Source organism: Acinonyx jubatus, chromosome C1 (genome assembly GCF_027475565.1).
Source record: "Acinonyx jubatus isolate Ajub_Pintada_27869175 chromosome C1, VMU_Ajub_asm_v1.0, whole genome shotgun sequence".
NCBI lineage: Eukaryota > Metazoa > Chordata > Mammalia > Carnivora > Felidae > Acinonyx > Acinonyx jubatus.
Genome location: NC_069381.1, coordinates 209,408,400 through 209,425,833, shown reverse-complemented (window position 1 = coordinate 209,425,833; position 17,434 = coordinate 209,408,400). Strand labels below are relative to the sequence as shown.

Below are 17,434 nucleotides of genomic sequence, written 5' to 3'. Positions count from 1 at the left end.
CTCTGTCTTGTTTCTCCTCTTTCTTATTTCTTCCTCCTTTCGACAACGAAAGCCTCTGTAGAAGATAGTTTTGCCCTTTTCACACACCCACAGAGCGTCTGTATACAACATCCTATGCTAAGCACCCTCATCTCTCTGTCTTCCTTTCACTATATTTAAGTGTAAAATAAGATAAACAAGGAAAAACTAACATGCCTCACCCTCACCACCATCCCCCATAAGGTTTTACCTTGTGTGGAGGAGGAATGCTCTATTGTCCAGCCCTCTTCCCAAGGAGGCAGCTTCTAATCACACACCATGTAGTTAGTGTTCAGGAATAAGGGCAAGACTAGCTCTTGAGTAAACAAATGGGTTATGAGCAACTGTAAAGAACAGGGATGAATAATCTTAACAATATAAAGCTAGAAAGTATTTACTTGGCTGTGTGTACATCCCAGGAAGCTGTTACCAGTTCTAGCTCCTTTGTGTCTACTTGAGAAGGCAAGGCACAGAGGATGTGGGCCACTGAATTTGTGTCTAATGTGCTCTACAGTACTTCAGAAGAGCATAATATACAGCTTATATTCTAATGCAACGAACATAAGTAAAATGATCTTGGAAAAACATCAAAATGACTTCAAATCCTAGAAAATATTCCAACTTATACACTTGTACATTTTTCAGATAATCTCAAATATGAATGAAACTATCTTTACAGACATCTGTATCCTGCCTACATCCTTATCCAAGACACTTAGAATTCTATTACAAAAGGAAATAGTTAATAAACTATGTTTTGTAGCTTCTAGAAATCAACACTTTGCTAATGACTCACTCCCTTCTGGAATATGTCAGCAATCAACATCAATTTCGGTCTCTATGATTTGTGGATTCCACCTTTCCCTTTTTTGGAAAAACAGTACATTAGTGTCTCTAATCTTCCTCTCTCTAATCTCCCTGTCTTCACAAGTCCTAAAAGGTCACTGACAGGCAGGGGCACCTGCGTGGTTCAGTCAGTTAAGCATCCGACTCTTGACTTCGGCTCAGGTCACTGAGCCCTGTGTCAGGCTCTGCGCTGACAGCCTGGAGCCAGCTTGGGATTCTCTCTGCCTCTGCCTCTCTCTTTCTCTCTCTCAATAAATAAAACATTAAAAAAAAAAAAAAAAAAAAGACAACTGACAGCCAATCAGTGATGTGAACGTTCTCTCAGCGTCCTAGTATCTCACACATCCTGACCAGAAGACTTGACCTCATGTTTCTGTTACAGAAATTTCCTGTGTTCCAGGATAATTCTACATTCCAGTACCTTGTGGTGGAGGCAACATAGTGGTGGGTTACAAGGGCACACTCTGGGACCAGGGTTTCAAACCTAGATGTAGGACTTCAGGTCAATTATCTAGCTTCTTTTTTCTCCATTTACTCACCTGAAAATATGGGGATGAAAACAGGGTTATTATGGGATTAAATTAGGTTAACAGAGAGGTCAACGTGATACCAGCAGGTAACATACGTGTGTTATGTTAGCAGTTATTTATTCTTTTTACTTCGTTTTTGCTTACACAAGTAGATAATCTTTATGCTGCCTAACACTGAACTGGTGGTATACCTCAACGACGCCAATCAGAACCTCTCATTTCAGCAACTCCAGGACATTTCCCTACTCAGGACAAATAGGCAATAAAAGAAACAGGGACAGACAATGCAGATGTCTCAGCAGGTTACATAAATGTAGGAGGCAGCCAGCTATGTTCAGAACAGTGAACAGTCTGCAAACTAGATCTGGCACCCACCATTGTTAATCTCCTATAAATGCCCCTTTTCTCAGGTCAGGACACAAAATTAAACTCCCAATAGCAATGTAAAATATTAAGGATGGAGAATTTTAAAAACTGGCATAAAACAAGAAAAGGCAACTTTTGCCTTGCCTTGTTCTTCCTTTAGTGACCAAAATTATAGGAATGCTAAATTAATCATTGATGTGGGTATGTTCATATTTGTATTTAATGACCTGTTATAAAGAGAACATATTCTACCTTTAAGATATTGTTTAAAAAGAATGGTTTAAAAAATAACAGTAATATAGCATAAAGTTCAGCAATTATGAGTCCATTTGCAACTATGAGGCAAAACAAGTCTAAGTGGGTCCTTTTGACTACTTTAAAACTATTCCAGAATGTTGATATCACAATGAATGATACATCTAGCTACAGATCAAAAGAGTCGAGGTTCACATAGAGTCCACTTTAACACGTTCAAAGGCTTAAAATATTTGTGAGACCGTGTATGTTGTAGCAGAGTCTCAGAGCTTCAGTCATCAGAAAAGCTAAATGGACTGGGCACTCGGAGCACATCAAACACATGATGCAGAGCATTTCTCCCTGAATCTTCACAACTACTTAATGCATAGGTTCTATTCTTGCTACTTTACAGATGAGAAAGCTGAAGCGGCATGGGGATTAAACACCCTGCCCAAGAAAACACAACCAGAATCTAAATCCAGGAATTCCAAGGCTAGAGCCCCTCTTCTTATCTCTACGCCGAGCTTTAGTTTTTTAAGTCTCTCCACTGCCTTCTCACAATAGCATCTGAGGCATTTATAAACTCATGTAATTTCACAGTGTTTCTCAAATTACATGGTGCATTATTTTAGTAGCTCACAGCATACATTAAAAAATAAAGCAGAATGAAAAGTATTTGAACACATCATACACAGGAAGGCCTAAGTATTGTTTCATGAAACTTCCTTCTCAGTTTTGACAGTGTGTTCATGTATGGTGCTGGGTCACTGATTGAAAACGTAATTTCTCACATGGGTTGAGGTTTAAAAAAAAAAAAACTTATCTAGAGTGTTTATTCTTTTACTTAACAAAACTGAAAATCAAATTACTCCAATCTTAGTTGGATTCCAAACCTGATATAAGTAATCATCCCAATCAAAAAGTAAATGCTTTGAATTCCATACTATGTATGGATATGTAAAAAGTATGTAAATAAGAAGCTTTCTCAAATTGTGTTCCAAAAGAACCCTCCTTCAAGACTTTGAGGGAAGTATTTCCTGGGGGGGGGGGGGGGGTTTGTAAACAAATTTGGCAAATTGGGAAATACTGCACATTATATTTCCTTTGTGGACAGCCACAATGCACATTACTAAAAACTCTGATAAGCTCTGCAGAAAAACAGTAACACAATTACTACCAAAAATTAAAATCCGATTAACTGCTTTTAACCTAGTGTTTCCCCAAACTTAAACTTCATTCTGAAACTTCTCCCAACTACTACTCTCTCATAAGACTAGTGTTCTACAAAACAGAATTTGGGAAACGCTGTTTTAAGTGAGCTGATCTGGAAAAGGGAGATCGATCTCTAAGAAAGGTCAGTTGTTACAGTATGTAAACCTTCAAAAATAAGCACAAATATAGCAGAGATAAATAAAATACACAGAACATTGTGTTTTGGTGAATCTTTCATCTCTGAACAGTTTTATCAGAATATCACACACCTGTATCATTTAATAAACATTACCAAATAATGTGTTACACTATGAAAACACAGGGTGGGGGAAGAAGGAAGAGAAGAGATATGAAAAGAGATTTTAAAAATCTGCAATTCAAATAAATTACAATCTATTGTACAAAACTTACATACATAGGAAAAACTTAAAACTCACACACAAACACCGAATAGAGAATAAAACCATACTGTGAAGAGACAGCCCAGATCTGCAAAAGTCTTGATAGTGACCTGAGTTTCTGTCTCACGACTTAGAGAATCTAGAAGTAAACGAACTGGCTGATGATAACATGACAGCAAAGAGGGGAAGAGTTGTTTACCTAGACTAGGAACACTTTGAGACTGGTATACAGAACAGGACCCAGCATAATGGGCTACAGAAACTTCTTGTGGAACAAATTAGTTCATAACTGATGTTCAGGAGTTATGAATGCTCAGGGGTGGCAAATATGTCTGCCATCTCCTGCCAATGATAGAACCCTGGGCTGGAAGTAATCCCCCGATCTAAACCGGCACACCACCTTTCTTAGAGGATTAGTATCAATTATAGCCAAAGAATATTATCTTTAGTATCAATTATAGCCAAAGAATACTATCTTAAGCATGTTCTTCACATCTTCAAATTTGATTCTACATTTTGGTCCTTTCTTTACCACCTCCATGGTCTCTGATTAATATTTTTCTTTTTCCCAAAGGAAAGAGCTCCTAGAACTCCACAGCATATATATTTAAAAGTTGACTATAAAATCTGATGTGAAGCACTTGAGAATTTGTTAATCATTAGTTAGACTTACTAAGCTTGTATTTTACCACCAGATAACATTAGTTCTTAGCCATTTATTTGTAAGTACAAAAGTAGAAAATTTAAAAACATATTGTGATGTTACATTACGTGAAGCAGAGAACTACCATACTGTGAAATAACACTAGGCACCTGACCAACCAGAAGAGAAAAATGTTAAAGCGTGGGTACATGCCATAAAGCCCTCATAAAGAAACTGACTTCAAGACCAAAGGCAAAAGGAGAGGTACCTGGTACAGGGAAAAAAGGCAAGTCAGAAAGTTTACGCAGAGGATCACTGAAAATAAGGGCCAAAGAGGGGCACCTGGGTGTCTCAGTCGGTTGAGTATCATCTCCTGATTTCGCGGGATCAAGCTCCACGCTCAGTGTGGAGCCTGCTTAACATTCTCATTCTCTCTCTCTCCCTGTCCCTGTCCCTCTGCCCCTCTCCCTACCACTCTCTCACTAAAATGAAGAGGGGGAAAAAAAAAAAGAACAAAAGAGACAAGGGTTCTCAGTCTGATCCTCTCAGCGTAACAATGGCATGACTGGAAAGGCCGAGAGGTGGAATAACTTGCCCAGAGTGAACTGATTAGACACTGAGTCAGGACCCAGCCCAGGCCTTCCAATGCCCAGGCTTCTGTGTTGCCCGCTGTAACAAGGGCCTCCCATCTCTATACAAGGCTACCATGAAAAATAAACACCACCTACTGGCCTAACTAAAACTATAAACCACTAATCAACTCACAACTCCATACAACCAGAGCATGTAGAACAAACCATCTCATTTTGTATTATAACAGGTGGCTACTGTCTGGAAACCTATTAAAAGCCTCATTAGGCTATATTTACAAACTTAATTCTAAAGTACTAAATCAAGAATGGTCAGCAAAAAAACTAAGACTCTGTAGAAGAAAATAAAACTGAGAGTCATACCGCATTCCAAGGAGCACACATTTTGAAGTGAGGCAAATCTAGGTTTGAATGCTAGCTCAACTGTGCAGTGCCTGTGCGACCTTGGACAAGGCCCTCAACTTTCACTTCCCATCTGTAATGATGCTAGGGGACAACACTACCTACCTCAGAGGTTTGTGCAACACTCAATGGTACTCAAATGGTAATTTTCTCCCCCGATCTATTTTGTCCATCTCCCTTGATTGTTTGTCTATTCCAACTTTTAACTTCATACAACCACCCCCTAAAGACTTGCCAGCTGCATCACAATTTTAAACATGAACACACACCTTTAAAAAGGGATCATGCGCCAAAGAGCATGTAATACGTGAATACAATCTTTGTAAATGTTAGTGAAAAGGTTTAAAGAAGACAGTGCTGCATAAAGTATAAAACTTAGTTTCTTTCAAGCAAACTGGATAAAGAATGAACAGAGCCAGGCTCCAGGATCAGCCCTGTGTCCAGTAAGTCACAGGACCCTGAGCAAGTGACTCCACTTTGCAGAAAGCCCCACGGGTTACTGCTCAAAGTTAGCCACACACGACTCTAGTTATAGTGGGCCTGTGTTCCCGTCTGCAGAAAGAACTATTCTGACCGCAGGGTCTCTAAAATGCTCAGGTTTCTTCCCCCTGCAACAAGTTTGGCATCAGCATCATCACAAAACTTATTGTGTCCAGTGCTTTTTATTCGCCAGGCCCTGTTCTGAGCACTTGAGATGCGGTACCTAATTTAATTTCCCTATGGTTTTCTCACGTATGGGCTATATTACACCTGTCCAAGAAATCTAAGCTACAGAGAAGTCAAGGAACTTGCCTAAAGTTACAGAGCCCGCAGGATGGGCGAGGGTTCAACAATCCAGGGAGTCTGGTTGCAGGGAGTCTGTTAGTGCTTTTAACCACTAGTAATACTGCCTCTCAGAATTCCATAAATCCCAGAGTGGGCTTTAACTATAGGCATGTAAAAAGAAATGTGCTCATGCTATTTCTTCCTCATGCCCAGATACAGCTGATACAGAACCCACTGTGGAGGGAGAGAACCATGAGTAACACGTTAACGGTACTAGAAGACCAAGCTATTAGACAAAGTTATAAAGTAGCAACTTAATTAAGATCAAGCAACAAAATGTATATTTTGTTTCTCAAACATTTCATCAAAATATTCAAAGTAATGTGATGTTTTAACATGATCATACTTCCTTAGTCATCAACAATTGATCTTCTGAGTAATGTTCACAGGGAACAATTCTAAAAAAAAAATGAGACTGCCACTAAACATTGGTTAACTAGATTTTCTCAGTCTTTGTAACTACGCACATGGAAATGCATATATACATACAAACAAGCAAACCCAAATATACAACACTATACTTTCAGTATCAAAGTGTGAATTAGACACAGTGTATTAAGAATCATGCAAAGAGGTACGTGCCGGACGCTGCCAATTAAATGGCCAGAGCGTCTACCTCCCTCCTCTGGGGCCACTTTACACCTGACTGACCTCTTGCAATTCTCCGCATGCCATTCTTCCTTCCTCTGCCAGCTTAACATCACAGATGCTAATAAGGCACAACTCCTCCATCCCCTCACCCCCCCTTCTATCTCAAGAGAGATGTTAAAAGCACAGTGGAGCTAGGAAGCTCAGGAAGGTAGAGAAGGACACATACACACGCGCGCACACACACAAATCCCAAAACAAAATGCTAATGGCAACCACCTGTTAAGCTTCATTTTATCACTATCAGTCTAGCATCTGTCACCCATTCTATAGTAACTCTGCTCTCCATCCTTGGAAGGCCTGAGAAACAGAAGCAGAACAAACATTTCACGCTTACCGCCGGACAGGTCTACTCCACAAACGCTGGCGGTGGAAACGCTTGTCTCACTTTGCTCTGCCGCCATACTCTGGACTGATAAAGGCAGTGACGAGGGTCCGGTCAGATAGCATCGAAGGGTGAGACACACAAAGGAAGAGCGCTCGTACAGCTCAGTTCCTCCTTTAATTAAGGATGGCCCCAACACCAGGCTTCTCTCCAGTAACAACCAAACTATAGACTGATGACTAAATCTTTATGCCATTTTTAGGCTACTCGGCTTGATCTGCATTCACACAAATACAAGATCTTCACACCTCAGTAATAATAAAACAAGTCACAAGCAACCTAACCTGGAGGTTCAGAGATTTGCTCTTTCCCACAATCTGATAACACAACAAAGTTTTACCATTTTGCTATGATCCATACTAATCCACCTAACACATTCCTATTTCTGTAACACCAGACAACATCCATGAAATTCCAAATCAAAAGGAGCCATGGAAAAAAAGAAAATGGATTTTTAAAACAGAAATACCACCAGAAAGGTAACCAGAAGACACTTCCTGAAGTGAAATTTTACCCTATACTGGATTTTATATTCTGTGTGCCAGGTGTGGATTTGGATTTGTCTGTATTTTTACGGCAGATGGCAAAACCGGGAATGATCAGAAATCAATCCCTCCTGGAAAAAAGACTCTTTGGTAAGCGTGGCAGTAATTACAGAAATCTGCAACCTACCAAAGTTGATCAAAAGAAAAAAACTTTAGTAAATATTCAAAAGTAATAAAGGGTGCTTTGTGGTATATACATTTGGAATATAAAAATAAAGATTCAAATAAAACCAAGTTATAAAACAAAACCCCATACTTACATTAGACTTTCTTAACTATTTTTATATTAACTTTATGAAAATTTATAAAACCCAACTCAACATCTCACTTTATGTGAAACAGAAGCAGAGACCTCATTAATACATTTTAGAATGTAAAGCAAAAGGGAAAAAAAAAAACTGTTTTAAACGAGAACCTGCAGTCTGAAACGCAAAGGAACTAACTTGAAGGGTCTTGAAATTAAAAAAAAGAAAAAAGTCCCTTTTGTTATAGCAGCAAATTATTTCACCAAATTCTGTACTTTACTAAAGAACACCAACAGAAGAACTAAATATATACAGACTAAGTCTCTGTGATATCATGATCAAAAAGTAGTTAACTTATATGGACAGACCTAGCATAAAGACTATTTGGGGGGGGGGGAGGCGGTGCTGGGATGGGGAGTGTATCACTGTGTAAAGGAGATATTATACCAGCTAAGAAAATAATCTTTTTATAGTGCCTTAAAAAAAAATTCATACACTCATACAGCAGAGATGTGTGATCTCTTCCATATCTGACGACAACACACACCCCAAATAATAAAATCTTTCTTTATTCAACAATAGGATCCAAATCCTACAAAGAAGTTAATAAATATACTCCAAACAAAATGCCTTTAGAAAAAGTTCTGCCCACAGTAGCAGTTATTAAGCATGACTACTGCATTTGATCTGAGATAAATAGTGCAACTTGTCAGAAAAAAAAATAATAATAATACATTTAAGATTTCCCTTACTTGGGTAAAAATATTTTTACATAAAGATATTTAATGACAAAAATTTTTAATAAAATCTCTCTCTATATATATATGCAGTTTTTATTTCATCACACAAAGAAAAAACAAGCACAAAAAGACTGAAAAAAATATGCAAAAATGTTAACAGTAACCAAATCTAAGTGGTTAAGGTTACAGAAGATAATTTTTAAAAATTTTCTAGTACTTAACTGCATTTTACAAGTTTTTTTTTAACTGAAAAAGTTGACATTCAATTGTCATATAAGCAAACAACAAGTAAGTGTTTACAAAACCAACACGGGTCCTAAGCTTCTTCAACAGATCATATTCCAGACTTCAAATACAGCTATTTGCCAGTAATTTGGGGAAAAAATGTACACAATCACACTAGATTTTCACGTCTCACTCTCCTACATTTTCATAACTAGAAACTAATAAAGGAATGTTTACCTTTTTCTAAATAGGTTCTATGTCCAACTTGCCATCCCAGAATATTAGTAACAATCTGATTTTTTTTTAATATCAATTTAGATTGCTTTACACAAATGCCACTTCAAAGACGTTATGATCAGCTCAGTAATTCCAAAGCGTAGCCACCTCATAATACACAGTGGAAGAAGTTTTGATGCATCTTAGTGAACTGCCTACAGAAATGCCTAGGTGCAGACGACCTTATTTTATACACATCTTTCCAATACCTCTTAAGCACCTGATATCTAGTGAAGCTTTTTGCAAAAGGTACTTCTCTTAGCTTGAACATGAATTTATTTGTAGCTGTCAAAATCGATCTCAAACTGCGTTATATTCAAGGCACAGAATGTCAACTCTTTACTGGGCCTCCTCTTTCTTTCACAAGAACGCCTTTAGTATCTCCTAGCTTACATTTCCGGCTCATGAGTCACTGAGAAATGAGCTCCAGGTTTACCTTAGAATGCCGTTCAAACAGCTCCTCTACAGTATTCATGGATCTGGCCCCCAAATACCTCTTTAGCCTACCCTTAACTCCCCAACATGGTCATAGGCAACTGAATTATCCACTACTTCTAGACTATGCCTTTTTATCTTTGTCCTCTAGTTTGCTGCCCCTCCACATACCGTCTGTTGCCCAGCCGTCCTCTCCTAAACCCCATAAGCCTTCAAGACTCCGCTTAGCACCACCTCGCCCAGGAAGCCTTCCAGATTTCTGCTAGGCGGAAGTGATCGATCGGTTCGGTCATCCCTGGGTGCCTTCCTAGCACTTTGTAGTTCTTTCACAGGACTTATCACCTCCTTCCTGGTATCGAGGTTATTTGTGTACTGGTCTTATCTCCCACACCAGAAAGTGAGCTCCTAGGGGGAGGGGACCGTGGGCCCCTGTTCACCTTTGAATCCCTCCGGCGCGGACCGACTACGGCACCTGCACGCAGTGCAGCGCTCAGCCTGGTTCAACCGAACTCGGGAAGGCTCTGGCCGCACAATTCCTAACCAGAAGTCAGTTAGGCATTTTCCCGAAATGAAGATCACAAAGATGCTGCCTGCCGCCCCATAACAGGAAGTTTACCGGGGGCCAGGAGCCCGTGCGCGGTGGGAGTGACAGCTGGCCCGGCCCGCACCTCCCTGCCCTCCCGACTCCGGCCGCGGCCGCCCCCACCCGCCATCCCTGCCCGAGAACCGCGGAAGGGTGGCAGGAGAGCACCGGGCTCCCAGAGCTCCGGCCGCAGGCCTCTGGGCGCCGCGCCGGCGACGGCGAGAGCAAGGGAGGGAAGGCTCCGCGAGGGGCCCGGGCCGGGCCGGGCCGGGCCGGGCCGAGCCGAGCCGAGCCCAGCCCAGCCGGGAGGGCGGGCCGAGCCGGGCCCGCCGCCTCCGCCACCCGAGAAAATGGAGGCAGCCCGGGGCCGGGGCCGGTGACGGGCCGGGGCAGGCGGAAGCCGGGCGGGCGTCCGCGCCGCGAGCAGGGCCGGGCCGGGGGTCACTCACGGGGCTGGGCCGGGCGGCTCCCTCTCCGCCTCCGCGTCGTCGCCGTCCCCGTCCTCGGCCGCCGCCGCCTCGGGCTGCTCGCTCGGTCCCCGCGGGGCGGCACGGGCGCTCGGCCCCTCCGTTGTCTTCCGCCTGCTCCTGCTCCCGGCGACGGGCTCCCGCGGCAGCGGCGGCGGCGGCTGAGCGGGCGGACGGCGGCCCAGGGGCTCCCGCGGCGGCCGCCGCACTGCTGCGCTCGCTCGCTCGGGCTGCGGCTGCTGCTGCGGGGCCCGGCGCCGCCTTCGCCTTCGCCTTTTAGCCGGCTTCTGGAAGCTCAGTCTCTCCCAGGCCGCGCCGCTCCCCGCTCCCGGCCCGAGCCCGGCTTTGACGTACGCACTGCGCAGCCGCCGAGGGCGCGACGTCGGGCGGTGCCGCAACGCCCCCTTCAGCCTCGGGCGCCCCCGGGCGGCCGGGCGGACTCGAGCCACCGGAGTCGGCCCCTAGGCCGAAGCAGAGGGGGACGCCGAGAAAAAAACAGCAGCAGCGGAGGACGGGAGGTCTTTCCCCTGCCACTTTAAGTGTTGGTGCTCAGCCCTTCTTGTCGGTCTCGGCTCTCTTCCCGGAGGAATCCTACGTCCGCTTTGTACGACCACTTCCTCAACTCTTCACAAAGCCTTGTTTCTGCTAAAAGCATTATTTTTGTTATTCGCTATTCTCGGTGGTGGCCAGTGAACGAAACAGTCCCTGCTCCTGAGACAACCAATAAACAAACCAGCACATATATGTCATTGGATGTTTCCAGTGCTATGGAGAAGCTAAGGAGGGGAGAGAACGGAAGATATTGTTACAGCACTCCTGCAAGGGGACGCTGCTTGAAGAAAGAGCATGCTGTGGGCTTCGTGTTATGGAAAGGCAGAGGGAACAGCAAGGATGAAGGCCCTGAGGTGGGACAACAGGGAGTCCAGCAAGGCAAACGCACTGAGGGAGGGGAGAGGGGAGAGAGAAGGAGAGAATGGGGGCCAGATAGAACACAGTGAGGACTTTGGTTTTTACTCTACTAGAGATGTGAAACTATTTGAAGGGTTTTCCGCAGATAAAGTCATGATCTGACATTTCAGACGGCTGGAGAGACTAGCCTAAAGGGCCCGAGGGTTTCAGCCAAGAGACTGAATTGGGGCGATAGTTGATAGGGCCAAAGCAGATTTTTTTTTTTTAAGTTTTATTTCATTTTGCGCATTTCAAGAGACTGGTTAGAAGGCTTTTGAAATAATCTAGTCAAGAGAAGACAGGGGGCACCTGGGTGGCTGGGTCGGTTAAGCATCTGACTCTTGATTTTGGCTCAGGTCATGATCTCACGGTTTGTGGGTTGGAGCCCTGTGTCCAGTCTCTGTGCTGACAGCACAGAGCCTGCTTGGGATTCTCTCTCTCTCTCTCTCTCTCTCTCTCTCTCTCTCTCTCTCAAAATTAATAAATATTAAGAGAGAGAGAGAAGACAGGCTCAGTCCAGGGTAGTAGCACTGGAAAAATAAAGAAGTAGTCAAGTTCTAGACACATTTAGAAGGGAGCACTGACAGATTTTTGCTGATTCCTAAAGTTTTTTTCTTTTCTCAAGCAACTGGAAGATGCAATTCGTAAAGTGAGGAAGACTTAAATAAAAGCAGACGGGAAGGGAGGAACTTGGGAATCCATTTGGGGGCATGTTAACTTTGAGCTGCCTGTTAGACACCCAAGTTGGAACCGGATATAGAAGTCTGGGGCTTGGGGGAGAGGTCCAGGCTGGAAATAGAATTTTGGGAGTCCTCAGAATAGGTAAAATCTGAGGACTCAATGAGAACATTTGGGAAGTGTTAATGAAGCGTAAGGTCAGGGATGAGCCTGAGGCCCCCAACGCTGAGAGGTCAGTCGGAGAGATAACAAGGAACCAGCAAAGGATTCTGAAGAAAGGAGCAAGGGTGCCATGGGAGACTGAGGAAAGCATCATGTGCTAGAAATCCAAGGATAGAGGATGGACTGATGCCGCCATAGCAGCTAATGGTTCAAGTAAGGTTAGTGTTGGTGATTTGGACATGGGCATCAGCACCACAGAGGTAACTAGTGGCCTTGGTAAGCGCTCTTGAAGCAGAGATGGGTGGGAAAGTCTGACTGGAGTGGTTTCTAGGAAGGATGAGATCTAGGAAGATCTCTGGAAAGAATGGGACTGTAGAAAGGGATCACGCGTATAGACAACTTTTCCATGAAGTTTTTCCCCCGAGGATGTGCAGAGAATTAGGGTGATAGTTGGAAGGGAATATAGGATCGAAGCAGATTGTTTTGTTCTTTTATTTCATTTTGCATAATTCATTTAACCTGTTGGCGTGCTGATGGGAATGATTTGGTAGTGAGGGAAAACTTGGTAATGCAAATATGTGGGACAGGGTAATAGTGACAATGGCCAGCGTTGAATCCAAACCAGATAAGAGGGGAGTGAGAAAACTGGGGTGGGGGTGGCAGGGGAAGTGGTGGGGGGGGACCCTGTAAAAGTGGTCGGATCAATGGAAGATGGATGAAAGGATTGTTGGAATCAGCACAGTAAGGGGAGTGAACCGGAAAGAAGGAGGTACTGGTTGAAAAGCCAGATTGCTTGCACTGAGATCGCGTGAGGGACAATTTTGAGTACATGCAAAAGGCCTGGGGCAGCTTCTCAAACGGTAACGTCCACGCGCATTCTCAGGAGATCTTGGCAAAATGCACACTGATTCCATTGGTCTAGGGTGGGGACCAGGAGCCTACATTTCAAACAAGTTGGGGGTAGAGTGGGTGAAGATGCTGATTATTTTTACTCTTGTTCATCGTCTTGATACCCAAACCTCCGTTAATGCAACACACACACACACACACACACACACACACACACACGAAAACTATACTAATCTTGCTAGTGAATATATATGAAAAATCTAAACAGAGGTATGAAATAGAAGTACAATGACAGTATGTTAAAAGCAAAGTCCACCCCAACCAAAGACAATTGAGAAGCCCTTATAAAGGCCATAGCTGTCTAGGGACTGTCTCTGCTCACAGAGAAGTAAGCTGACAAGCAGTCCAGAGCTAGCCCTGGACCTGGGGAGTGGCTGGTTCCCGGAGCTCTCTCTTTGCTTTGCTCTGGTAACAGTGGGAGGGAGGTGTCCAGCAGTCTCAAGTTTTATCTAATTTTGAAACTTTGTTGCATGAGGACTTTACCCCCATAGCATTTTTGTTTGTTTGTTTGCGTTTTTAACTGTAGTCCCAAAGGAAGGCCTTTGGTGTCCTCACATTCTGCAAAAACAACTCAAGACCCAACTTCCCACAGAATAAAAGAATGTAGGGGGTTGGATAATCCCATATGAAGGGGTTTGATTCCTTTGTTTCAAGGGTCAGAGCAGGGTTCCGGATTAATCTCTTAACTGGAGTAAACCCACTGCAGTGGCAAGATGGCAGATATTTCTGGAGCAGGGGTTTGTAACAAATTCCGAAGCCCAAGTGGAAGGAGTCATGTCATTTGACTGCTTGAATTTAGCTGGGAGACACATTCTCAATCCTTCCATAGAGCCTTCTGGAAAGCCCTTTCTATGAATATATTTCTTTGTAGGCACAACCTCTTTCTGGGAAATTCTTCTATGTCTTCATCTTGAAACCCCGTTCACAGCCCCCCCTTCCCCTCCCCCTCCCCACCCCCACCTTCCTGTGCAGTGTCTACAGATCTCAGGATCATAAGGCAGGGTCATCATGTTCAAGGAAAATCAGTCAGTGACGGTCCTGTGTAAATGTCTTGTCACTTTCATTTCTCTTCCTCTCCTCTGTTGAAGCTGGGCCATCAGATGAAGGCACCTCCCTAGCCTTCATCATATCATCTGTGAAAGGACTTTGGAGCCTGACTCACAGCTTCCTCTCCACCCCACCCCATGCCTGACTTCTTCTCCTGGGCAACATAAGTGCCACTCATCTAAATATGTTGGATCATAGTCTCCTCGTATGGTCCGCCCCAGTGACCTTCACTTCCCTTCCACTTCAGCAACTGCTTGATTGGCCCTACCATAGTCTCTGCAGTGGCCAGACTCTCCCTTTGAGACTTGAACTCTGTGACTTTCCTGGGTAACTGCTCCTCCCATCCACCCACCCTCTCCACACCCTCATACCCAGCAAACCTGCTCTAAATCTCAATGAAACCTTAGTTATTCAACAAAGGCTTTTTGGAAGCATATAATTACTGAGCATAAGCAATGGGAATGAAACACTGAACCATCCACGGTCCCTGCTCTCAATGAGCTTATAGTCCAGGAGAGACACACAAGAAAACTGGCAATTACAGTAGACTGAGACCTGAAGCATAAATAAGATCTAGGCAGTTGAAGATGGGGGTGAATGTTCCAGGAAAATCATGCAAATACCATGAAAGCAGGAAAGCACAGTGAATTTGGGGAAGTGCATATGAATAGCTCAGTATACAGAGCTTAGAGTTTTCCTTTTTTATGCTTTTTAAAAAATTTACATCCAGGTTAGTTAGCATATGGTGCAACAATGATTTCAGGGGTAGATTCCTTCCTTAATGCCCCTTATCCATTTAGCCCATCCCCCCTCCTACAACCCCTCCAGCAACCCTCTGTTTGTTCTCTATATTTAAGAGTCTCTTCTGTTTTGTCCCCCTCCCTGTTTTTATATTAGTTTTGCTTCCCTTCCCTTATGTTCATCTGTTTTGTATCTTCAAGTCCTCATATGAGTGAAGTCATATGATATTTGTCTTTCTCTGACTAATTTCACTTAGCAAGAGCTTAGAGGTTTAGAAGAGAATTTTTTCACTGCGATTTTTCCTCAGCTTTATTAAGATATTATTGACATACACATAAGTTTAAGGGGCACAATGCGATTAGATACATGTGTATGTTGCAAAATGATCACCACGGTCTTATTTCTTAGGAATGCATGATCCTACCTTATTCAGGTGTTCAAATCTCCTGACGACGTTTAATATTTTGCCTTCCCCAAGTTGAATCTAAGTGATACCTTTTGCACCTAAAATGGTCTCTTGAGCTTTCCCAAGGGAAAAACCACAAATGATTTGTTCTTCCATTTGTTCTTAAGAAGAGAAATGCTAGGGCGCCGGGGTGGCTCAGTCGGTTAAGCGGCCGACTTCGGCTCAGGTCACGATCTCACGGTCCGTGAGTTCGAGCCCTGCGTCGGGCTCTGTGCTGACAGCTCGGAGCCTGGAACCTGTTTCAGATTCTGTGTCTCCCTCTCTCTGACCCTCCCCCATTCATGCTCTGTCTCTCTCTGTCTCAAAAATAAATAAATAAACGTTATAAAAAAATTAAAAAAAAAAAAAGAAGAGAAATGCTAGGGAGAGTTGGGTTTACTTGATGCTTGTTCTTGATGAGTTGTATAGGAAGAGATGCTGCTTAGCCTGTCCTGGGTTAAATCGGTATGGTCAGGTTTCTAGAACCGTATGTTGTGCGGGGAATTCCCAGAGCTTTACCAACGCCCTTGCTGGCCCTGACATTTTTGGTGCTGCTGTAGCTAATAGTAGACGACCAAGGTCAATGTGGTCAGTTAGAATTTCAGATATTTCTCCAAATGGTGGTTTGCTTACAACTTGCTTAATTTGAATCTAACATCTCTTCTGGTGGCGGTTTCCAACAGGAACTCACATCACTTAACTGTGGAGTTATATTAGCAGGCCAATGTTTAGAACTTATTCCAGATTTCCAGAGTATCTCTACTTGACATTCTTTATATGTTCTTAGTGTATTCTATCTGTATGTTGAGTAAACTCATGGAATATTATGTCAGGATTATTCAATGTTATATCTGAAGATTTATTTTCTCTGTGAAGATGATGTTCTTCCATTTTTATGAATTACATACAACATCTGCTCCTTTTGGAAAATACAGTAAGGCATTATGTTAATTGACATATTTTGCCTACAAGTTTGTCTGGATTGAGTTTATTATTTTGGTTTGCGTGCCACATCAACAGCCAATGTCCTTGTCTGTTGTACTGTTCTTGTTATGAACTCCCAAGAGATAGTACACTTTTGAAAATTGTCAGTAATAGGTTAACTACATTTCATTTTGTCATCGCAAATAGTTTTTTGTTGTTTGTTTTCTCTGACGCTTCCCCGAAAGTACTTGCAATCAGCTGCATTGTAGGGCGAATGTCCTCGAGGCACGTTAGGTTGCCTTGTAGCTGGCCTTTCCTCCAGAATCTGAAGAAGGCCCATGAGCTAAAGCCCCATAACTTGGCATCAACCTCAAGGGGTCCAGCACACTGCAGCAGACCATGCATGGGCTGGAATTGTCCCTTGACAAGCTGCTGCTGAACCGCGAGGGAAGTCTGACAAAACGCTTGGGTCCCATGTGCTTTTGAAGACTATGGACATCTTAGCTTTGAGAAACTCAAGAAGGGATATTGCTAGATTTTCTTCTGTTGACCCCCGGAGTCCACTGGACTGGTTAATTCTCAAGATTTAACTCCTGGCTCCTAACTCTAATAGGACTACTATAGTATTATTTCTCTATTTGGGGCATCCCTCTTTGAAGATGTCTGATCTCTAGGACTCTAAAACCATTGACCCAATTTGCCCCACCTCTCAAGAGACGGCTCACCGATTTTACAGGAACAACCCCGGCAAGAATCTCGGAGGAACTATTTCTTAGGCCTTGCTTCATCCCGCTTGGGAGGTGTATGATTACTGAGTTATTCAGTGCCAAATGACTTTCATCTTGATCAAAAGGTGGTTCTGACAAGGTTGAACTTTATCTGAGCCCGGTGTACCCTCAGCCATGATGGTTAAGAGATCCCCGCCCCCACCCCACCCCCCAACCTTTTGTGTTTTGGAAAT

General features: G+C 43.3%; 2 protein-coding genes across 2 annotated transcripts in view; one reads left to right on the top strand and one right to left on the bottom strand.

The window, feature by feature from the left end:
• Positions 1-9,716, bottom strand: part of CAB39 (calcium binding protein 39) — an 87,254-nt gene extending 77,538 nt beyond the window's left edge. Inside the window, exon 1 of the mRNA XM_053215936.1 lies at positions 9,571-9,716. Within this exon, the coding sequence (XP_053071911.1) occupies positions 9,571-9,609 (39 nt within the window). The 5' untranslated portion in view covers positions 9,610-9,716. The remainder of the gene's footprint in view (positions 1-9,570) is intronic.
• LOC128314145 (ice-structuring protein 4-like) overlaps positions 1-10,899 on the top strand; it is a 37,550-nt gene extending 26,651 nt beyond the window's left edge. The window contains exon 2 of the mRNA XM_053215937.1: positions 10,602-10,899. Within this exon, the coding sequence (XP_053071912.1) occupies positions 10,602-10,899 (298 nt within the window). The remainder of the gene's footprint in view (positions 1-10,601) is intronic.
• Positions 10,900-17,434: the final 6,535 nt, after the last annotated feature.